General features: G+C 37.6%; 1 protein-coding gene across 1 annotated transcript in view; it reads left to right on the forward strand.

Annotated features, from left to right (window-relative positions):
* The window catches only part of RYR2 (ryanodine receptor 2), a 371,658-nt gene that overhangs the window by 198,972 nt on the left and 148,289 nt on the right, over window positions 1-24,397 (forward strand). Inside the window, exons 25-28 of the mRNA XM_071581075.1 lie at window positions 1,308-1,391; window positions 9,948-10,107; window positions 19,792-19,939; window positions 23,125-23,333. Of these exons, the coding sequence (XP_071437176.1) occupies window positions 1,308-1,391; window positions 9,948-10,107; window positions 19,792-19,939; window positions 23,125-23,333 (601 nt within the window). The remainder of the gene's footprint in view (window positions 1-1,307; window positions 1,392-9,947; window positions 10,108-19,791; window positions 19,940-23,124; window positions 23,334-24,397) is intronic.

The following is a 24,397-nucleotide window of genomic DNA, read 5'->3' on the forward strand; positions in this document are numbered from 1 at the left end:
AATATTAGGTTAGATTCACAGTCCATAACATTAGGATTTACTTCATGTAGCTAGCACTGAAAATATGCTGTAAGAATCAACTTGAAACACACGATTCATCTTCCAAGAGAAATAATGTTAGAGTGGTATTTATGCTCTTTTTTCTGTAGTGTCAGTTCAAGACCAGTAAATATGGTTCAAGCACGACTAGAAAATACTGTTTTAGCTAGTGACAGGAAAAAATACAAACCTTGTTTTCCACTTTTCTTCCACTTTGGGAAAAATTGGGAATGGAGTCCAAAGTGTTTACATTAATAGTTTCTTCTGTGTAATCAGTTTCAAGCAAACACATGAGTGTCACCCTCAGATTTTGAGCAAATTCTCATGACTTCAAAGTGATCTCTGACTTTTGCCTAGGATTTCTTTTCATTTCAATGTCAATATTTTAGTAATGCTCCTACGCTAAAGAAACAGACTTTCTAACCCAGTATTGAATATAAATGCAGGATTAAATAATTGATGATATACATATCAAATTCTAGAGATAAATAAGATTTATACTGCTGGACTGTGTGACTGTAAGGAAAGGAAGAAGTCTGAAGTAATCAGATATGCGGTTAGTACTGTTGACCCAGTTCAAAGTTATATAGAGAGTGTTTTCTGAAATGATATGCATCTTGCAGAGTCAGCCAGAATAGGCTGCCTGGTTCAGTGGCTCTGTGGATAAGCCTTGTGGTACATGACACACTATGTCTAGCTTGGATAAGATGGCAGTTTTGGCCTTATGCTTTATCATGCATTCTTCTGTCAGCCCTCTCTTCAGCAGTGTGTCTTAAAAAATCCAAATGCAACTAAAATCTCTGAATAATAGTTCTCTTGGTAAAGAAGACATATTTTAAGGATAACAAATGACATCTTTGGCCTTTTTTCATCAGCTGTCATGTAAATAACATAACATAGATTTGGATATGAAGTGGTATGAATGAGAATATAAGCAGTATGAATAGATATATAAAGCAGAAATAATATTTTAAGGGCAGGGAATCTTTGAACTGATGCCTCATATAGCTGAACTAGAATGTAAGAAAATTCCATTTTAAAGTAGCTCAATAATATTTTACTAAAAATTTTAGGAACATCTTGTGGCATTTTATTAACATTATTGGAAAGCTTATTGCATATACTAAAACATTAGTGTTTATCTTTCTGTTTTATATTGTAATAATTTCACAGGTTTCCTTTGTGATAGACTGCCGTTTATATTCACAGCAGAAACTCTTAAGTACATGAACATTGCCACTAGTTTTTCTCTAATTTCTGTGTCCTAGAACCCTGCTGGCATTAGGCTGCCATGTTGGAATTGCTGATGAACATGCTGAAGAAAGAGTGAAAAAAATGAAACTTCCAAAGAAGTAAGTTGAAATTCAAATGCATCTTTTTTCAGGCAGTGTGATTTAAGTGAACTCAATTTTAACAATTTGATATTTATATTGCTAGTTTTATCTTGGGCATGCATGTATCCTTATGCATTTTCAGAAATTTTCACACACCTTCATCCACACCTTTTCTTTTAGATATTTGTGACCTGATGTATAGACAAATTTTAGGTTTTCTGTAATCTACTGAAATGCCTGACATTCATTGTTACATATTTATTTTCTATAATTTTATAATTGATTAGCAACAGAATTAGTAGGACTAGGTTCAGGCTGGTATGGTATGGAAGTCTGTACTACCATGGGTCTGAAAACAGCTCTCATGGGCCAGCCAAGGTCGTCTGGCCTCTTCCTTAGCACTAGTGCATCCTCCCCAGTTTAGGAATGAAGAATTTGGGAACTTGAACACAGTTGAAATAATGGAACTGTAGTTGCATATGCATATGCCAACCCGACCATCCAAAATACACTTGAGCCCATGGGATAAAGGAGGATTATAATATGTATAAAACCAGAAAGGTGAAGGTCACAGTGTTGCTAGTAGAGAACTTCTATATGTTCTGTTATTCCTGAATTTAAATGAATAATTTAGTTTCCTTGGTTATGACTAAGTGCTAGTTGCTAAGTTCCTGCCACCAGTAGCAACTGGTAGCTCTTTGCAGGGACGTGCTCTGTGCAGAAATAGATGTCTCTCTGCTATTGCATGTCTCCATTATTCACAGTAGCCCCTCAGTGACGCATAGCTACATCCCTAAGGCCAGTGTAGTAATCTCCAGCTTAGGTTTAACTAAAGTAGGCTTTCCTGCTTCCTTTCATGAGATAAAAGCACATGTCCCATTCTGGCAAGGTTCCCTCAGGCTTCTGGGTAATACTTTATTGCACAGTAGCTATCAGAAAACAGACCCTCAAGTCTTTGACATGTACTGCATTGCATGGATTTACATACCATTGATACCACAGTTTCAGAATCCCTGATGTGGTGGCTTCACAAGAATGAATGAGAATAAAAGCAAGGTATTGGTTTAAATTCCCACAAACTATTCTTCAGTTTTGGTATTCCAAAGTACTGCATATCCCTCAAAGAAGAAAGAGATATCTAGGGCCCTATGTATTTTTGTTCTGAAGTTCCTGGGCAGAAATGTATATGAATTTGCAAGATTGTTCAAGTGAATTAGATTTCCTGCTTTTGAAAAACTGCAGCTAAATCTCTAGTCTAAAGAAACTGTACTTGCTAATTTAAGAAGACTGATAATGCTGTCTTTTTAATGTCATTAACAGTCATAGCTTTAGAAACCTGAGTCAGAATTTTAATACCTCACATATAATAGATAGAAAAAAGGAGCAAAAAGGAATTAAAAACATTGTGTCTACATTCTCAAAAAGCATCAGATGATAAGTAGAAATGGAGCAAAGATGCAGTTGTGCAGATCTAAGTCTGGATCACATTTTTTATGGATATAGTTCTGAAGAGAAAAGTAGTTGCTGTTTTACAGCTAGACTAGACTTAGCAAAAGAAGAGTAAAGCAGCTAATGTGTGTAAAGCTAACTTTTTGATGGGAGAAATGTCACCTCCTGTGTTTGCTAGTTATCAGATGATACAAATGTGCTATCCCAACACTGTTGATTTTCCCATAGTTTAGTAACCTGCTTGACACAAAAACTTTATACTATTATGAAACAGATTTTTCAATCTTACTCTGTATATTCCTGTCTATCTTCTTAACCCTTTTTTTTTTGCTTTTTTGCTTTTTTTTTGCTTTTTTTGGACATCCTGTTGTAACAATGAAGCTTGTTAAATATTCAGATCAACTCTATATTTGTGTAGTGTTGAATTTTGGCATTACATGCACACTGATTATGAGTTTGGGAAAAATCACATTTTTAACTGATAGTTGTGTCAGAAATTTACCTCTTCTAATAGAGCATCACTTTTTTGGGGGGCCATTTTGAACAGTTAGCTGGTGTACTGAAAACATTTTTGTCAGTGGAAATTCTTTTTCTATTAGGGAGTGTTTGCTAGGTATAACTTTACTTCAGGTTTTGAATAAAGCATCATTCAATAACCTTTTATTTTAAAATACCTCTCTGAAATATTGCAAGACTGTGTTTTAATAAAAATATACATCTAGTGTTTCTATGTGTTAAAAAATAGTCTAAATAAAATGGGAAAGGAAAAAAATAATTGTCAGAATAAAAAGAAAGGTTTTAAAATTTATATTTGTTTGTTGGTTATTTGGGGTCAGGTTGGCTTTTTTTTACTATGTTTAATTTTCTCTTATAAAACCAGTCACATAGACTATTGAAAATCTTTAATCAAGAGAACAGAGTATTGACTAAGATCACTTGAAAACATACCTATTGCTCTTTTTGCAACTTCAGGTGGTGTACAAATAAAACCTCATAATGCTTGCTATAAATCAGTAGCAGATCAATGTGGTAATGCTAATCTGCTGTTGAAGCAGTTAATTCCACTTCTGAAAAAAAATTTGTTAATATAAGGCTAGCAGATACACTGAGCAAGATAAGATCAGTAAGATACTGATGAGCAGCTGACAGGGCAGAACCTAGGGGTTTGTCTGCCTTTTTCAACTAGTAACAGTCTGCTACTAAAGAGAGTTCTCTGGCATGAATTTGTACACATAATATGCCATTGTTACTTTCCTTAGTATCTTTTGATCATTCTTCTTTGAGACCCCTGGGTCTGTGACCCTGTTCCTATACCAAAATACCTGTGGCTATGATTGCTCTTATACACACAACGTAACACTTGTGAAGGAGAGTGTGACAGGATGATCCACTATTTCTATTACTGTCTGGTTTTACTCATCTCACTGAAACCCACTTCACAGCTACCTGAGGAGAGGTGACCATGAGAGCAGTCAGTTGGAGTGTGGGACACAGCCCCACAACTGCCAACTGCATGCTTAATTCTGTAATAGAAACACCCACAGATTGATAACTATGTAAATGATTAATCTTGGATTGATGTTCTTGAATTGTTGTTTTCAAACTTCAAGTTTTTTTTTAATGTAGTAGGAAGGTCCAACCTCATATTTATGGATGATAATCCCCCTTAAATACATGATTGTTGAAAATTATTGTTTTCAACAAACGATTTGTTTAAAGAGAATTAATTAACATTTGAAAAGTATTTGAATATTTTAGAATGTAAGTGGGGATAAATACTGTTTCTTTTTCTGGATTTCTCTGTCACTACAAATAAAGAAAATACAAGAAAATTACAAAATTGTTTGGGAAATAATTGGGCAATTATTTAAACTAGCCATTCTTTAAACATCCCAGGGTGTATAATTTCAGTCAGAGAATGCTGTTGTATATTTTGCATCAACCCATTTTGTTGTGACCAAAATAGTGCTTTGTCTTGTCAGCATGCTTAAGGACTTCTCCGGGGACACCCCGTTGTCGCGGGGGAGAAGCTTGTGTGCCCTCATGAGATTGGGTACTATGCTGGAGGTGGTTTGTGCCTTTGGTAGGATCTCCCATGCCAGACAGGTCTCAGCTGAAGGGTCAGACAAAGTGTGTCCACAGGCAGGATGGGCTCGCCAGCCGTCTGGCAACCATCCTAGGAGAAGGACAACTCCAACCCCAAACTCGGGCAGATGGAGCTCGCTTAGCCCTGTAAGGCCATCCATCTAAGAGAAGGATACTCTAACCAAACCTACGTCCTGAGGTATTCGCTGTCACCGTCCAAGCTCGCTAGGCCGTGGCAGATGAACCTTAGGAGTAAAGGGTGGGGCCAGTTCTGCACACACTGTGCCTCACCTAAAAAATCCATTGTGCAGGCTCGAAGGGTTCACCCACATTGCAAAGCCCTGTAGCGACAGGCGAGGGTCGAAAACGGCAGGTGATAGGAAGCAGCTGGAAGCCGCAGACCCAACCCTGCATGCAGGCGGTTCAGGATATTGGTCATTTGAGACTGACCCCATAGATGACAGTCTCGTGAAGCAGCATCCTGAATGACCAAGCAGCCTTTTTTAAGGAGAGCACTGAATGCTTCACATGGAGAGGGGCCTAAAAGGTGGCCTTACCAAAGCTCATCTCCTCACCTAGTTGGCTGACTGTGGCCAACTGGCATCTTCTGATGCGGTCAAACATAGACAAAGAGACAAAGGCATACACCTGCCTCCAAAGGTGTGTTCAAATTGACACTTGCAAGTTGGAGCATCAGAACCATGCTTGATATTGTGGATAGTGGACCTCCTGAGCGTCGTTCTGCTCTAATTGCCCATGAACTGTCACGACTCAACATCGACATTACTGCTCTCAGTGAAGTTCATCTTCATGAGGCATCCTTAAAGAACATGGTGCTGGCTACACACTCTACTGGTCAGGCAAACCCAAAACCGAAAGACACCTTTCAGGAGTTGGCTTCATAATTAAAAACTCCATTGCCTCCAAACTTGCAAATTTGCCGACAGGTCATTCCGATTGCATTATCTCCTTACGCCTCCCACTACACAACAAGCAATATGTTGTTCTTCATGCAGCGTTGAAGGGAAGGAAGAGGGGCCTCTGCTTTCCCCTTTGTCCGAGGGGAGCAGAGAAGGGAGCCTGAGACAAAGGATTCCAGGCAGGAGAGTGTTTATTCAAAAAATCCACAAGGTATTATCAGATCTCAGGGGGCAGACCCCAAATCTGGGCTGTATTGCATGAAAACAGGAAGGGGCAGGGTCAAAGGTCCGTTAACCAATGAATTAAGGACAGGGGCAGGGCTGGCTGGAGCCTTGGCCCTGCACCCCCAGCCAGGAGGCATAGGAGACTCACATGGCATTTCCCACCTTGGAATAACAGAGCAGAGAGGGGAGGGGGAACTGAGGACTCTCCAATCACCGGGGCTTCCTGTGGGGGGAGGCTGCTGTGATGTCCTGGTTCCAGGGACACCCTCCCCCAAGGGCGGGGAGGCTATTGTCCAGCCTGGGAAGAAAAAATAACATGCTCAACCTCAGGTTGACGGCTCGTTAGGGGAACAAAATGCCTCTGGGAGACACAAAAGAGACAGGGAGGAGTAGATACAATACAAGGCAGGGTGTGGTATAACTGGCCCGCAGGGGAGCTGTAACAAACAGAGACGTGACACAAATTTTGCAACTAAAAAACCCATAGCAAGCAAGAGCATAATTTTACAACTTTAACAAGTCTCTTAGTTGAATCTTTTCAGGTTCAAGGTGTTTTTCCAGTGCAGCTCTCCTTGAAATTTATTCCAGCATTTTCCTACAGTTCTTTTTAGTGTATATCCCCCAACTCACCAAGCTGACTCAGCAGAAAAATTCTACGCCGACCTGCGCCGCCTCACCCAAAAGGTTCCTGCAGATGATAAGGTCATAATCCTTGGTGACTTCAATGCCAGAGTAGGAAAGAATGCTGAAGCCTTGAAAGGAGTACTGGGCTGGGCAAGCATGGTGTTGGAAACTGCAACGACAGCGGATGCCTCTTGCTAGAGTTTTGTGCAGAATAGCAGCTCACCATCACCAACACTGTCTTTCAGCAGAAAGACAGCCTGAAGACAACCTGGAGGCATCCTCGATCCAAGCACTGGCACCTCCTTGACTATGTCCTAGTGCAAGAGAGAAGTGTTCTTGATGTCCGTCATACCTGAGTGATGCCTAGTGCAGAATGTCAAACAGACCATCATCTTGTGCGTTGCAAACTGTAAGCCGAAACCTAAGGTGGCATTCCAAGGAGGACACTCCAAGTTAACAATCTTCAAACAGCTACAGTGAGAGATAGCTTTCAGGTAAACCTTCAAACTAGACTTAAAGATAATCCCCTAGATCCCTCTCCTGAAGTGCTTTGGCAACATATTAAAAATAGCATTCTGCAGTCCTCTGAAGAATCCTTACGGTTCTTGTCCAAGAAAAACAAAGTCTGGTTTGATGAGAACAATCAAGAGATCCAGGAATTGTTGAAGAAGAAGAAAACTGGTTACCAAGCACACCTTGCTCAGCCATCTTACCATGTAAGAAAAGCTGCCTTTTGTCTTACATGCAGTAAGACCCAATAGAAACTTCGAGGTATCCAGAACAAGTGGTGGCTCAACCTAGCAGAAAAGACTCAACTATGGGCAGATTTGAGTGAGCACAGAGGATTCTGTGAGGCCCTGAAAGCAGTGTACGGATCCACACACCAGGTTCAAAGCCCCCTACTCAGTGCAGATGGTCAAATGCTTCTAACAGATAAAACCTCCATGCTGAACTGATAGTCTGAACATTTTCAGACTCTCTTCAGTGCCAACCATGTAGTGCAAGGCTCAGTAATTGAGCACATTACACAGCAACGAGTAAAAAATGAATTGGATATAGCCCCTACTATGGGAGAGACACTTAAGGCCATACAACAGGTGAAAACTGGCAAGGCAGCTGGGGTTGATGAAATTCCACCTGAAGTCTGGAAACATGAGGGTCAAGCACTCCATGTGAAATTTCATGAGCTTGTTGTGCATTGCTGGGATCAAGGGGAACTACCACCAGATCTCCATAATGCAGTCATCATCACCCTGTACAAGAAGAAAGGAGAAAAATCAGACTGCTCAGATTACCGAGGTATTACTTTGCTCTCCATTGCTGGTAAAATCCTTGCAAGAATACTTCTGAACAGATTAGTACCCACTATTGCAGAAGATCTTCTACCTGAAAGTCAGTGTGGTTTCAGAGCCAATAGGAGCACCACAGATGGTGTTTGTTCTCAGACAACTGCAGGAGAAGTGTAGCGAACAGAACAAAGTTCTCTGTGTAACTTTTGTTGACCTCACCAAAGCTTTTGACACTGGGGGCAGAAAAGGCCTGTGGCAGATCTTGGAACATTTAGAATGTCCCCCCAAGTTCCTCAAAATGATCATCCTGCTAAGTGAGGATCAGCGCGCACAAGTCAGATGCAGTGATGCACTCTCTGAGCCCTTTCCAATAACCAATAATGTGAAAAAAGGTTGCATTCTTGCACCAACTCTATTCACAGTCTTCAGCATGATGCTCCAAAAGGCCACAGCAGACCTTGATGAAGAAAACGGCATCTACATCCGATATTATACAGATGGAAGCCTATTCAACCTAAGGCGACTGAAGGCCCACACCAAGACCCTGAATCACCTTCTCCACGAGCTGCTTTTTACTGACAATGCTGCCCTTGTTTCTTACATAAAAACAGCTCTGCAGTGCTTAACATCCTGCTCTGCAGAGGCTGCTTGCAGCAAGCATGGGTAGTGAGTGCGCTTCCCAAATCTTCATTCACGAAGCCTAGCCATGATGATGATGATGATGCTTAAGGAGAAATAGAATCATAGAATCCTTTAGGGTGGAAAAGACTTTTAAGATCCTGAAGGTCATACTCAGGGGCGTTAAAGGCACATCCAGAAGCTCCAGCCTGGTTTCTTCTGGGACCACAAGGAGGTCTCAGCTCTGGCAACTGGAGAGCCTTTGATCCCTCTCGTTGCCCCCAGCTTTGGTGTTTGCAGTCTGTTTTTAACACCTTTTTCTCTCACTCCTCTGTGCCAGCGCACCATTTTACCTTTTTTAAGAAGTATTTTCCAGAAGTACCAGCAGTGTGGCTGAAGGACTCGGTTTTGGCCAGCAGCAGGTCCCTTTTTGGGCCAACTGGAACCAGCTGTGTCAAGGCACTTGGGCAGCCCTGGCCTCTCCTCATGGAGCTGCCCTCTGGCCTCCCCCCACCAGCGCTGGGCACACACACCCAGTATGGCCTATCTCTGTCTTCCCCCACGCTTTTCTCTTCCTGCTCCTCTTTCCCTGTATGTTCCCTTATCAGCTGAGCTAAGGGAGGTCATGTCCACCACCATGTTGGTGCTGCATAGTGTCATAAGTTTCTGTTGTAAATTTATTAACTTCTGTTGTGCTGCATCTATCCCCATATGCTTTATGCCCTTTATTGAAGAAGATTTGGTCATAAGTAAAGTAGGAGATTACTGTAATTAGTTGGACGGGAACAACTTTGTATAAGTAGTGTTCCTAGGGACACAAAAAAGAGAAGGAAGCTGCCTTTCTTTTCTGAAGTCATACTTACATTTTAGACATTTCCTCCTATTGTTTGGAGGTATGAAGTATTATAAAGACAAACTTAGGCATATTTCGTAAGTGATCTTGACTAAGCCATATGATCTGCTCTGTCTCTCACAACCCTATATGTAATAGGAAGCACATATTTTCTTGCTTCAGTGGGAAATATGTAGAATTTAATAAGTATTGTAACTGCTCAGAGGTAGCAACAATATTGTTGATACAGGCATTTAGATAAACAACATCTTAATCTACTGCTTTGAATATGTGAAAGTACTGAAGTACTTTAAAAACATTTTTAGTTCAGACCAATTTGGGTAGCTTTCATTACCAGTTCACTGTATGCAATCAAGATGCAATTAGCTTGAAACAAAATCAAATGTCAGTGTATATCATATTTATGTGGATATGTTTGCATAGGTGTTACAGATGGTATAGTTCTTTCCTTTGTGGTTTCTATTATTTTTACTTACTGAAAAGTAACTGTGAGTTCTGTGTTTTTCAACAGCTATCAGTTGTTAAGTGGATATAAGCCAGCACCCATGGATCTGAGTTTTATCAAACTGACCCCCTCTCAAGAAGCTATGGTGGATAAACTGGCAGAGAATGCTCACAATGTGTGGGCGAGGGACCGTATAAGGCAAGGCTGGACATACGGTATCCAGCAGGTAAGTGCTAACTTCAGAAACTTGAAAAAGCACTTATCTATTGAGGTATTTCACAATTAAATGGAAAAAATGGGGAGACACAATCAGGAAGAAACAGCTAACGAATGTGAGTTTGTCAGTCAAAGAAAACAAAAATACATCATTAAAACAATCCTGCTAAATCTTCTAGCAGTATGAGACTCTAGCAGTATTAAAAAAACCTGGTGATATATTCTTGGATGCTAGCTAGATCTTAGGGTGAGAAAATTGCATTCAGGAAGCTACTGTGCTCTAGTATATTAGGAAATGTAAACATTGACTTTCACTAGTGGAATCATTTAAATGTTTGCAATCCTGGGAATTAAATAATTTTGTTTATCCAGGAAAATATGAATGTAAACTACTAGTAATCACTTTGCTAATATGTTGTATTTCTGGCAGAGGCCGTGTTTAACTGAGATTGGTTAAGTAAGTCTCAAAGTTCCAGTCCTACTTTAGTTGTTTTGTTTCAGTCAGTAGAAATAGTATGTGGTAGATATTACAATGCATTACAAGGGAGGGGAGTAAGAATGAAGCAGGGATGGACTGTTAAAAGCAAAACTTGTGTGTTGGTTTCTTTAAAAAAACCCAAACCAGTCAGTTATGTATACAATGAGCCTAATTTAGTATTTTTAGGACAGCTACTACATCAGTTTTAAGAGCCTTATTTTCTATTCTTTCTGTGATTGTGAATTTTATACACAGAAAGGTTGCTTCACTTCCATTTATAAATGTGTGGTAGAATATCACAGTGAAATTTTAGTAAAATTCATGTCTTGGGAAAAGAAATGAGTTTTTATGGTTTTCTACTGAGCATAAAAGATCATTATTTTTGCAAACATGAGAAACAGTTGTTTTGTAGGTACATACCCTTTTCCGCCTACAAACTGATTTTGTTTTTGGCAAAAATTTGAGTTATACAGATCAGTGTTGCACATGTCAAATTTTGGTTTTTTACAGGACCAAACCTCATTCTATTTGCAAAACTTTTGTATGAAAAAAGTAAATTAATTTCCTTTTATATATATTAAGATATACACTTAATTTCACTTTACTGCATACTGACAAAGTATGTTTATGTGGCAAAATATATGCTGCATATATGCGTTTCAACATCATTCATTATAGTATCTTACTATAAAGTTGTCATTCTGTTACTTGGTAAACTATTTAGGAATTCTATGTTTTGTTTTTGGGTCTAGGCAGACAGTGAGCCAATTCATGTGTTTGCAGACTGAATGTATGTAATATCCTCTACTAGATAAACACTGAAGATAATGCAGTGTTGGTGAAAATCCTCTGCTTACCACAGGATTAAATTTTACCATAATGCTGCATCTTTAAGTAAGAGAAGGTTGCCCTTTGAAGTGCTGTTAACATTTCTGATATAACATGTTATAAGAAGTCGGAAGTGATGCTTTTCTGTTGTGAGGTAGGGGGAGCAGATTAATTCATTTTGAATTCACTCTTTCAATCCTTTGTTTATGGAGGCAGCATACAATTTATTTCTAGAATGAAAAACTGTATGCTCAAAAGACATATTTCTTATATATTAAAGAATGCACTCAATAACTCACACCATACTCCCATATTTTTCTTTCTTCCAGAAGCCAATCATTTTCAATACGGGGCCTTGCCAATTGAGAGTTTTGAAATGAATGAAAGTTGGGAAACAGTTACAGCTTTGATAGAAGCTTTGCATAGTCCAAAAGTCAATTTAGTTTTGCAACAAAATTTACTGGTTAAGACAAAGCTAAGAAGTTTCTGGAATCAAATGCATCTCTTAACTAATTACATTTCTAATTAGCATTGGGAAAATTTAATCCCACGACTCATATGTGGTGCATAAAGTTTCTTGAGGACAATCTAATCCACACTCTGTATCTGTGTATCTTTGAAAAAAAAAAAACAACTCAGAAATAATTTTGCTACTTATAGTGGAGTGAATTTATAGCTAAGGTACATTTTCTGAATTAGTGCGTTATTAAGTAGGAAAGGCAGTTAAGTAATGATGTCAAAGACTTTTCCCAGTTTTACTGGTTTGGGAATGATAAGTAAAAGATGGAGTATGAGTGGGTGTCAATGAAAAAGTTTCTCCCTTTCATCTACACATCAAGTTTATTATACACTGTCTTTATGTGTGTTTTGGTATGCCTGTTGATGTATAAGGTTCTGCATTTGAAGAGGTGTGATGTGGTAGTCATAAATCATTAGTTTTACTATGTTTCCCAAAGACACTGGAGTTGCTCCAGGCCACAAATTTGGCTTTTAAAAAAACCAACAGAAAACCAAAAAAATCCCACTGATCAGACAAATCTAGTCTGGGATATAACCTAAAATTAAACACTTCAGCTTAATGTCAGAAAAATTATGAAGTGTGTTTTATGTTCTCAGCGCTGTGCCTGGGGAAAGAGGCTAAACTTGCTGTCGAATATAAAATACTGTGGCCTTGTGAAGAGACATTTATGAGGCTCACAGGCAGAGAACAGAGGGAAAAAGGCAGACTCTATAATCTACCCACTGAACAGCTCTCTGTATTTTGTCTACAGACTCTTAAAATACTCTCCTGAGGGCCAGCCTTGGAACTCTGGCCTTGCCTAGACTCCCTTCCTAGTAAATGCCTTGCTCACTGGATGACAAAGTTCAATGTGAAAATTAAGTCTGTGCTCACTTACTACAATTTATAGTCTGATGTGAGAAAACTCATGGAGAATAGACTTGTAGTTTCATATTCCTTAATCTTGTAATTACTGAATGGTACCCTACCTGTTTTTCAAGAGTTTTTAAAAAATTGACCCCATATCCTCAAAGGTATCTGACTGGACAATTAGAATTTAGGTATCTAAATCCATTTTGGTGGCCAAGGACAACTTGCTATATAATAATGTTATTGTAATGGTATCCCCTACTTAAATTTTTGAAAAATTTTTAAGCAGTTGACATGAATCAAGCTCTGATTCTGACTAACAGGTTGTGCTCTGAAAGTGCTTCTGCCCTAAGTCTTTATTGGCCTTAGGTATATATGATAAATATTGAACTGTTCTTCCTTACCAAGACAAGGACAGTTATGGGCATGCAGGAAAGCCTGGAGTATTTAAAAGTAAACAGCTTAAGAGCCTGTGAAGCTGATCACATTGGGAATTGGAAAGGCACTTAATTGGGCGTTTGCAGTATTGAGTGATTATGCTTTAAACACCAAAGTATTGTTTTGTGTCCGATTCATTCAAACTGACTGAAGATTTGTCTGCTGAGTGGGGCACTGTTGTTGGGAATGTAGTGCAGTGGTGCAGTGTACAGTGCACTAGTTATGCTTTCAACAACATGTGATTGTTAAAGATGAACAAGAGCTCAGAAATCATCATGGCCTTTAGGAAGCAGATCTACAAGATCAACAGTATACTTTGCTCCCTTATCCTTGGCAGACAAATTAGAGTAGTCTCATGTATGGTTAAACAGGTAGATGATGCCCTTGAAAATTTTCCCACCAATGGTATGTCCTGAAGAAGCTGCCATGCTTGGAGGGTTAATACTGATTTCCTCTTAATGCCATAACTTTTCTCTTTTCAAAGAATTTTTTCTTCTGGAGATAAGACAAACAGCTGAGTTCCAGGAGTGCTTGCAATGTGCAGATAATAAATACCATTTATTAAAATTTTTAAGAAGAGAGCTGAATAGCAAGGTATCTCCTTTCTGGGTGCAGTGCAGAGATGCTTCTCACTTAGCTGACATGCATATCACATGGCCATCTGCTAGCTGTTGTCCACACTGATATGTGCTTTTGTTAGTCTCCAGTGGGTTTATTTCATGGGTTACAATTTGTCATCCCATCATATTACTGTGACATTTTACAGTACTGGAATAAAGTAACATGGTGTTATGCTGTATAATACTATAAACAGATCTTACAGAGCTATGAAATAGTTTTCTCAGGGAAAGAAACTTACAGATTTTTGAAAGTGGATGAACTAATCACTGGGAAATATGTTACGAACAGCAATCCTGCTGTGGGTGTAGGATGAATTAGATCATCTAGTACGTCTGTTCCATGTAAGTGCCTCATCATTTTGGAATTATAGAAAATGAAAAAATGAAAGGGATACTGTCAAGTAGTTCATGTATAGACCATTTCTTTCCTTTAAAAACTATTGGAGAAAATACCTTCCAAGTTCCAGATGTTTTTTTCTTTTTCTAAATCTTCCACTACTTGTCAGGATTTTTTCTTAACAAGACACAGTAACTGCTCTTCGTGCATGACTATATACAGTATTTTTGTTCTGCTGCTGCAGAGCCAGCCAGCCAGCCAGCCAGGAGAGAGAGCACAAGTTAGGTAGTAAATTCTGTTCCCAGGACTGTCCTGACAGTTGTGATGACATTGATCACCAACAAGTAAGTGTTTTTCAGTAGTACAGACTCACAGTAGTTTATAGCTCCAAGAAAGGAGCAGAAGGAACAGAAGAGGTAGGAAAATCACATATTTCTGCTTAAAGGAACATATAAATAACAAGGGTAAGTGGAAAAACAAACACAAAAAGGGTATGAAAATACTTGACAGTATCTCTTTGAGGGAGAACATGATTACCTCCAAGTTAGTGGTCTTGGAACTGGGAAATGGTAAATGACCAAGGATACACACAGGAGTCAGATCCGGGCAAAGGAGCACTGTAGCCTTGGTGTAAATGAATTAATCACATTTGTGCTATGAGAGAGGGTTTTTTTTTCTTCTTTTTAAACATGCCATGGATTTTGACATTAAGTCCTAGCATAGTTACCTGAGTGTTTTGTTTAGTTACTTTTAAGGAACTTTTCATAAGAAACTGATGGAAACATAGCATTGAAGTATTAAGGCATGTATTTGTGACTAAATCTTCAGATTCTAATGGAAAATATTCAGAACTCACATAAGTTTATCCAGGAACTTACAGTATTTCTTCACGTTAATAAAACTGTGGTGTTGTATATACAGGAGTCCCCAACTTCCATATAAATAAGGAAAAGATGAAATGGGAGAGAAAAGAGTCAAGCTTAGAGACCAGAAAAAAAAATTATTTCAAGTACATTACCTACCCCTTTCCTTCTTCCTGAATACATGACTTCTAGGTCTCCACACTGACTGTGGGGATCACAGCCAAAGATTCTTTTAAATTTTACTTATATGTATTGCACATATCCAGATAGCTTAGTCAAAGGACATCCTGCTTTTTCTGTGTTGCCCTCTGTTGTGTCTGAAGAAGCTAACAATCAGAAACCACATTTATATTGAAAGAAAAAAGTATTAAAAATCTCACATCTTAAAAAATTGTTTAAAAAAATCAGCACCTATAAAGTTTCTCCCACTGTGAAGAACATCTTAAAATGGATGCTGTGCACTTTCTGTGCTACAAAAGTTATTACTGTGAAGCAATTATCCAATCCGATTTCTCTTTGGCCCAAAACACAAGACAGTTTAGTCTCTAAGTCAGGATCTTACTGTTTTAAATTTATAGAAAGTATATGACATGAGTATTTGATCAGAATTTGGTCTTCTCAGCCTGCCTAGGGCTGCAATGCAAGAGGGTCATTGTTCTGTAAATTCAGGCTGAGGAAACAGAAATGCATTGGAAAAATCACAAGTTGTTATTTATTTTTTCATTAAATATGTATAAAACCAGCATCTTGTCCTTGGAAAAACTACTTATGTTACTTCACTTTCACATTTTACATTATTTGTACTGATATATTAGTTCCTTGCATTTATAGTTAGGGCACATTCTGCCAGGCATTCCATATGAGTATGGTCCTCAGTGAAGATGGCAGAAGCTGTACACATATTGTTAAGGATGCAAATACTTTTATGGTCAGAACTCAGCTGCTTGTATTCCAGATGAGGAATACAACTTCTGTTTTGCTTGAGTACGTTTAGAGTATTTGTTAACATTGCCAAAAATATGGCTTTGTGAGGACTTTATTGTGCTTTTTGGTTCTAATGCTCTGGACTTCGGACATTGCTTACTTACTAAATACCAAGTCAGAACTGTGTTTTTCCTTTTCCCCTATAAGGTGATTCTTAATTTTAATGGTTTCTGGTTAAACATGAGCTGCCATGATAAATGCAGAAAAGCTAGACCTCTGAATAACAAGACATGAATTGCACAGTGTAGGTAAATGATCTTGCTCACAGTGTACATGCTGCACACTCATGTGGTGGCTCACAGGCTTTCTGACAGCCTTTGTTGTGGCAGTTGCTCAGCAATCTTTGGCGTGGTGCAAGATCTAGATCTTGTGTGTCTGTGGTGATATGACAGCAAGCAGAATCAATTCACAGTTGTGGAGTGAGTGTTTTGTAATGGTGCAAAAGAAGCTAAGAAAAAAAACAGCGCATCTGTCTCACTGGATACGTGCTGAAATATGTTTGCTTTGTGCCTTGGTTATGAGAATGAAATCATTTCAGTACCAAATAGAATAGATATCCATACAGCTCTAATACTTTAAATTGAAAAACATATTGCCTCATTAAATTATTATTATATTTTTCCTACACTCTTCCTAGTATGTGTTTTTCTGTCTTTCTTTTTGAATGGCACCTATTTGCATATGTTTCCTGTGGGTTTTTTTCTCTTTAGTCTAGTGGTCTGTGCTGTCCCTGAACTTCACAGAGCTTTGAAAAGGTCTAGGAGTGCACAGGTTTGCAGTATTGCATTTATAGCTCGGAAAACTACTTTATTCTTTTCAGATGCCTTTTAGAGGTTTACACGAGGCTTTGTTTTTTGTCACTGAATTATTTCAGAAACGTACAACCTTATTACACACACTGCATCTCTTAATAGGCTCTTCTTTAGAGCTGCTTATAGTATTTCAGTGTGGTTTTCTTTGCTGCTGTAGATGATATGGGCATTCCTCTTGTGTAGTTCTCACTGTTACATGACATCTGTCTAAGCAAGTTCCAAGAGCAGTTGTTAGTTCCAGTGTGCTGGATCAGTCACATACTCACTGAATGAATGATGTAGTCTGTATCTCTTGGCTCCCTGTGTTTCCTCAGATTTAATTTGCAGCAGTGTTCTTTACCTGTCATGGAAGTCTTGAAAAGAATTATATAAATGTCACATATGGTACCCAGCTCAAACCATTCATGAACAAGTAGTTGCCAGATAAACTCTACACAAAACAGTCTTCTGATAAAGCATTAGACTGTCAAATCTGGGAAATGAAAAACTTACGCTGAGTTTTTTCTTCTTTTAACAGTCTACAATAGCTTCTCTGTATTTAATTGGAAAAAAAATCAGTCTATTACCAAATAACATACTCAATAAAAATTAGCACTCTTAGATAGTCAGTTTTCTTGTTGACTTGATTGTGAGTGTGCAAAGCTCAATCAGAGTACAGGATCATTCTCTTGATTAGCTACACTTAAACCAGAGAGATGCAGAAGGTCATTAGTACAAAAATTTATGATGACTATAACAATAACAGTTTTTAATTCAGCAATAAGTAACACATTCAAAATTTAGATAGACATGTAACGGAAACCCCCTTCTCTCCCCCAAATTACAAAAAGAAAAAGCCCTTCTCACATTCATATTTAAAGAAGCAGCCACAGTCTTGAAGGTGTGAAAAAGGTCACAATATTAAATAAAATTAAACCAAAGGAAAAAAAAATCTCTAAAATCAAGTTGGTTTAGTACATAAAATTTCTTTATTCCTTTTATTTCTTTAACCTTGCTCTCATTTTGTGCTTAGGCATTTTAAAAAACATTTACTCTATTTCATTATGATGCATTGTCATCAGCTGATTGCCTGTATGTTAATGTGTTATTCATTGCTATGGCAACTACCAATGCATTAGTCTAACTGTACATCATGGATAAGAAGTTACATGACTATTATTCCAAACTTCTGTTTCATATTTTTAAAGACAGTGTTTGGTAATATCTTTGGGACATACAATGTTTCCGAGGAAATGATTTCTTTTTTTATGTCCTTTCCAAGACAAATAATTAAACCCCATGGTGTTTAATCTCAGATGTTACTGTGAATATTCTTATATCAAATAAAAATTCCTTATAAAATTTACTTCAACACTTGCTTCATTCTGGACGTAGCCCTTATCCACATCTACCAAATTAAACATTGAAAAAAGGAGTATGTGAACTTAAGTGTTTGAAATAAGTATGAAGAGTAGATAGCTCTAATGGTCCTGGTGTTGGCCCTGTCACTCTCCTTTCTACTGAATATAACTAGAGCTGATATAGTCTTGTGATTTGTGTCCCCAGCAATGCATTGTCTTTATCTTTCTGTTAGCTCTTTTGGCATATCGGTAATGCTTCCCTCTTAATATTTCTTCTCCTAGAGGATTCACTCATACGACCAGATTTCATCAAGCACTGATTTATAACTGGTTGTTTAATATTTGCTTAGTGTAACAAGGCAAAAGGCAGATAGTCTTGCAACTAAGCATTTAAAGCACAACAAAAGATACCCGCAAGTATTTGTCAGAATGGATGTGCCGTTTATTTTCTGCCTGCAAAGATAGAATGAAAACAACATATGTTCCTCAAACTAGAACTATAATGCTATAAAAGAAGTAAGGTACTATTTTTACACTTTGTACTAAATCTGACCAATCATAAGAGCCTCCCAGTATCATTGTTATTGTACTTAATAGAACAAACAGCAAGGATTTTTTTGTGTCCAGTCTGTAATTTCTGGTTTGGGGTTTTTTTTGGTTGTTTGTTAGTTTTTGTTTTTGTTTTTGTTTTTTTTTGGGGGGGGAGGGGGGTGTTAAAAGATATTAGGAAGGACATGAAGACTTCTTTGCATGTTTCCTGTTACTGCCCAAAACGTCTGACAGCATGTGAGAAGAAAATATAGTCAAGAAAACAGTTCTATTAGTCACTAAAAATTGTGTTATCTGTATAAATATTTCAGTTAAACACTGCTCTCAAGATAATTTTGCAGTAGAGGACCAAACCTAATCAATGTTGTGTTAATAAACGTAAAATACAAAGATTAAACCTTAATACTTTCTAGTTTAATTATCTGTTACAAAAATTCAACATAGGAAGCACATCATATTCTTGCAAGACCATTTATTTTGGAAAAATACATGTTTTAAGTATTTGACATAGTAAGGCACAGGTCTGTTATCTGCTTTATTGTTGATCGATTAGTGTTACATGTATTTATCATTTTTTATTAGTAGTGTTTTGTTCCTTTGGTTTTATCATTTTTATTATTTGGGCAGTTTATCTATCTTGCTGAGTGCTATAATAAGAAAAAACCCAACCCTGTACATTTGTAGTACAGAAACAACTCTTAGCTCTAGTTATCTACTATTGTTATGGTATCTGCTTCATAAACAGTGTCTGAAATATAATCCCTTTGGTTTTCTGTCAAGTTCTTTGCATCTATACTTGTTTTTGTGGTTTGTATTGTTACTTCATTAAGTACGTTTGATAGAAAATGACAGCAAGTATAAGCCACACAGTTTTGTTTACTTGTGTGTCACTTGCTTTTGTAGTGGTTTTACTAGTGTCTGGACTATTCAGCTTCTTTGATTCCTTGATATACTTGCTGTTCCATGGTTTCAGTTGGTGTAAATAGGAAGTTTTATACTGCTGTGATAGCATAATCTTGTCATTAAGACAAAAATGCCATTTCTGAAATTGAATTGATTTTTCATACTTCCTGCAGGATGTGAAAAATCGAAGAAATCCTCGCCTTGTACCGTACGCTCTTTTGGATGATCGAACAAAGAAGTCCAACAAAGACAGCCTTCGGGAAGCAGTTCGCACCCTGCTGGGCTATGGTTACAGTCTGGAAGCTCCTGATCAAGATCATGGTAATTAATTTGGGGTAAAAAAAGAAAAAAAAGAATATTCCACTCCACTACTGAATTTGTTGGTCCAGTATAACATTTTGAACAGGTGTCTCCAAATCTAATAGGTGCTTTTCTTCATTTTGTGTTTATATTTCCCTTAGATTTTTTATTTCTTATTTTCTTTATTGTTTCCTTTTCTTGAATTGGGGCCTGTGATGATTGCAAAAGTGAAACATTTTTATTTTAAATCAATTACTTTCAATTTAAAGCAATAAATACAATTTAATTAATAGCTTTTATTTAATAACATAACAGAATAGGAAAACAAAAAGTAAACTCAGTAAATCTGAAGTTTATATTCCTGAAATTTTAACTCTAAGTAATGAAATTCATGCAATTCATGTACAATCTTAAATACAAGTGAATAGCTGCAAACCAAATTTCTATGGATATCAGCCTGCAAGTCTAGAATTAGATAGTCTGTTAGAGCCTTTAAGTTTCCTGGGCTGTCTCAGGTCTTAAAATTTGAATTAGACTATAAGCAAATTTTATTTCACTTCTTACAAATGTTTCCTTTGAATTTGTATCAACTCTGGTTGAATATTTTATTGATAACTGTGGTCAGTATTTTCATTTTGAGACATCCTAGACAGGAAAAATTGAAAAAACTCTTAAAATATTAGTAAAGAGGTTTTAAAGAAACAGTACACACATTTAACTGAGTAACTGCATAATATAAAACGTTAAAAAAGTAAAAGAAGCAGGAGATATAATGAAAAAATAAAATAAATAGATATAACTGTTTTAGGGTGAGTTCGAAAAGATGCCAGAAAGTGAGCCAGACACGCTGTGAAGCGATTAATAAACAGGGTTTTTTATTCACCAGAGTTTGTTAAAATGACAGGAGTTTTATGGTGGAAAAAGAGGGGGAAGCAAAAGGAAGGAAAAGAGCCTTCAAAAAGCAATAAACTCAGGCGTGCCAACACCCCCCACTCACCAAGGGAGTAGCTGGCACTGATGTCTTACCAACCCACTAGCCAACTCACTGCAGTAACAGGTTCCCTCGCGTAGCAAACCAGCCCCCCGGAGATGTCTGCCCGGAGAGGGGGGGCGGGGGGCGGGGATTGGAGCACTGAAGCCTTCCGCCCTGCCCCGGGGAAGAAGCTACCGACTTCGCTGCTGCTTCTTCTCTTGCTTCAAAATTCTTCTCTTCTCTCTCCCCAAACTCCCTCCCCTAACAACTCTCTCCTCCCCAGGCAGTGTAACCAATAGGAGAGACTCAAAATAACTGTAGTTTATGCGAAGTCTGTTTTTGTTCAAGGACGAATTTTTCACTTTATCAGCTCCTTCTGCTTAGAACTAGGCAGGAAAAGGGTAGATCTTCCTCACAGGTGGCAGATGGCCAAAACACAGACCAAAAAATGTCCACAATTCTAATTTCTGATACAATAACCCCTCAGCAACCCTGTTTCAGAAGTTTACTTAGAGTTAAGGAAATATGCAATAATCAAATCAAAATTGAAACTTGCATCCTTACAATCTCAGCAAAGTGTGGAAACTTTGAGAAATGAGTCTAAACCTTAAGTTTACTATTATTTTCTTCCTTTGCGTAGTAATAGTATTGCTAAATTTAGACCTATTTAGCCCATAGACCTTCAGTAAAGCATTTCTGCAGAAGATACAACTCATAGCCAAAATGTACACAGAGAACCTGCCATTTGGAATTTCTTTTCCAAAGCACATCCATGCTCTGGTCTTCTGCTTTTATGAGAGACTGCTATTAAATTACACTTAAATATGAGGCATTACTGAAAACATGAGTGTGCAACAAGGCAGGATTGCTGAATAGGCAGAACAATGATCCTTAGTGGAGTAGACTGTGTTGGGGCAAAAATGCCATGGTCTCCTACGTCAATGCCTAGTCTGGAGAGTGTAAGTGTACTGCATAATCCTAGACTTCTTTCCCCTCCCACTGTGGGAAGGTGATGCTGCATAGAAAGAGTGACCATGGCTTCTGCTCACTCACAGAGGGAGCACACTCATTTTCCACAATCTCTTCCAAATCCTGCTGAACAATATTAATCTCCTTTTTCATTTACAGCTCTGAGAACTGTGTGCCTCTGCCTTTCCTTAGGAATGAAGTGCTGGAAAATACTAGTTTTTCCTTAAAATGCGGAGATCACTTAGTTAGTTCTCTAAATAGAGTTACTAGTTAAATGCAAAGAATGCAAGGGCATCCTTGAATCTTATCAGCGATGTGGCAAAATTCCCAGAGGAATCAACTGCAGAACAGTGTCCCACAAACTGGTCTTTCTTGAGCAAAGACTGGAACTGCATTCAGCAAAAGATTTTTATACTTATTTTGAGTATTTAAATTCTACAGTTTATGAGCCTCTCAAGTTTTTGAGTTGCATAAAACATGTTATAGGGATCCTCTTTCATCAGCCAAAATCCATACTGTTAATAAAACCTTTAGAGCCCTCTAGTGGTGTTCTGCATCTCCAACTATTAATTATGTGGCAGAGAATTCAGAGTTGCTTGCAAGAAACTTAATGAGCCTCACCTAGTCAGGCATGATGGCTTGAGAAGTGATAATAAATTCTGAGAGATGTGATTTTAAAGGCTATTCTATATGAAATTGGAAAATTGGATCTTGATGTGGCTGAGAAAACAGAAGAGAAAGAGAGACGTTCTTAGCACAAAAAGATGCATGTAGGTGCAGGCACATTTTGTCTTAAATTCAGGAAGAAGAGGAATTATGTTCATTAGGTTGGAATGCTGACTTTTTAAAGATTGCACAAGCTTTAATACACTACAGATTTGTGAAAAGGGATCTGTGCTTTGGTCTTCTTTTTCTAATCTGAGAAAAAGAATCAGAATGATTTCTGAGTCATTTGATTTGTAGCTGCACTCAGATTTCAAAGTTCTCTTTTTTTTTCCTTTTTTTTTTTTTCTTCACTCATGACAGGTTTACAAGTGTAGAGTTATTTCAGGGAGGGACTCAAGTGTGCAGATTCCCCAGAATGGGCAAGGGTATTTTCCCCACACAGCTGTTCTGCAGGGACATTTCTCTTTTCATGCCTATGCCCAAAGGGGTTCCTTTACCTTTTGCTTTCACTGTCTTAATTTGTTTTATCAGTAGTTTAATACAGTATTTTCTGCATGTTTTTTTACTTTTTTATTTAAAAACCCCAAAAAACTTACAGCAACAAGACTGGACTTGTGCAGTGGAATAATGGAAAAGTTCAGGATCTTCCGCACAGAAAAGACTTACGCAGTGAAGGCTGGGAAGTGGTACTTTGAGTTTGAGGCAGTAACTGCAGGAGACATGAGAGTTGGCTGGACCAGGCCTGGTTGTCTGCCAGATCAGGAGCTCGGTTCTGATGAAGAAGCTTTTGTTTTTGATGGTTTTAAGGTTTGTATGTATTTATCTGTAATAATATGAGTGATTGCAAACCTTTTCATTTTTGCATCATATTCTATATATCACTGTTAACTTAATTGCCTTTTCTTCTTTCATTGATGTTTTATAAAGTTATTTCTCTCTCTCTCTTTGAGGGCCTGGGTGGAATAAGGAAGATTCATGAATATACCAGAATCATAGATTTTTTCGGAGTCACCTGAAAAATTAATTAGCAGGATTTTGGCATTTCTATACTTTTTTCATGGATTCAAACTGTTTTTACAGTATATATAGAGAACTGAAAATCAGAGTGACTTAATCAAATTCAATATACTGGCAGGGCTGTAATTAGCTATGAATAATTTCTTTAAATTTTACTCCGTTGTTCTCTCTATAGGAACTACCATAAGGGAATAAATATGGGTAAGATTATTAACAGTTAGTGTTTGAGGCAAACTTTGATATATTTTTTTGTAGAAATATAAGAGCTCAATAGAGTATACCTGGATTTTTATGGAAATCCTTACAGCTTAAGTGAAGTATTGTAGAATCAGTAAGTTTTGCTCAAATTTGATTCTGCATGAATCAATGACAGACTGAAATCTAGTAGTAAAAATATACAGGAAAACAAACTTTTATGTGTCACTGATTATCATCAGAATACATTAAATGACGCACTGAAACTTTTAATTTCAGTATGAAGGCAAGTGTGACTGCTATCCAAACCATAATTGTTATCAAGGCTATTGTTAAAATATTTCTTGTATCTGGTATTGGAATTAATTGAATTTATTGCTATTATAATATGTAACAGAAATCAACAGTATTCCTGGCTGTTCCCAGTTAGATAAAGCTCTCAAGATGCATTTTATTTACGTTGTGGGAATTTTTTTTCGACTCTCGTTTTACATGAGAAGGTGCCTTGGAAAGAGAACTGAAAAGCTGTTTTTGTAAAATATCTGACTGGCTTCCCTAAACTATTCAAGTCCTGTATTTTTAGTGGAATAGCTCTGTTGCAGTTTGCCTTCTGAATGTTAGTTTTTGATCTTTAGGTCTCAATCCACAAAGCTATTTTG

Source organism: Pithys albifrons, chromosome 2, assembly GCF_047495875.1.
Source record: "Pithys albifrons albifrons isolate INPA30051 chromosome 2, PitAlb_v1, whole genome shotgun sequence".
Classification (NCBI taxonomy): Eukaryota; Metazoa; Chordata; class Aves; order Passeriformes; family Thamnophilidae; genus Pithys; species Pithys albifrons.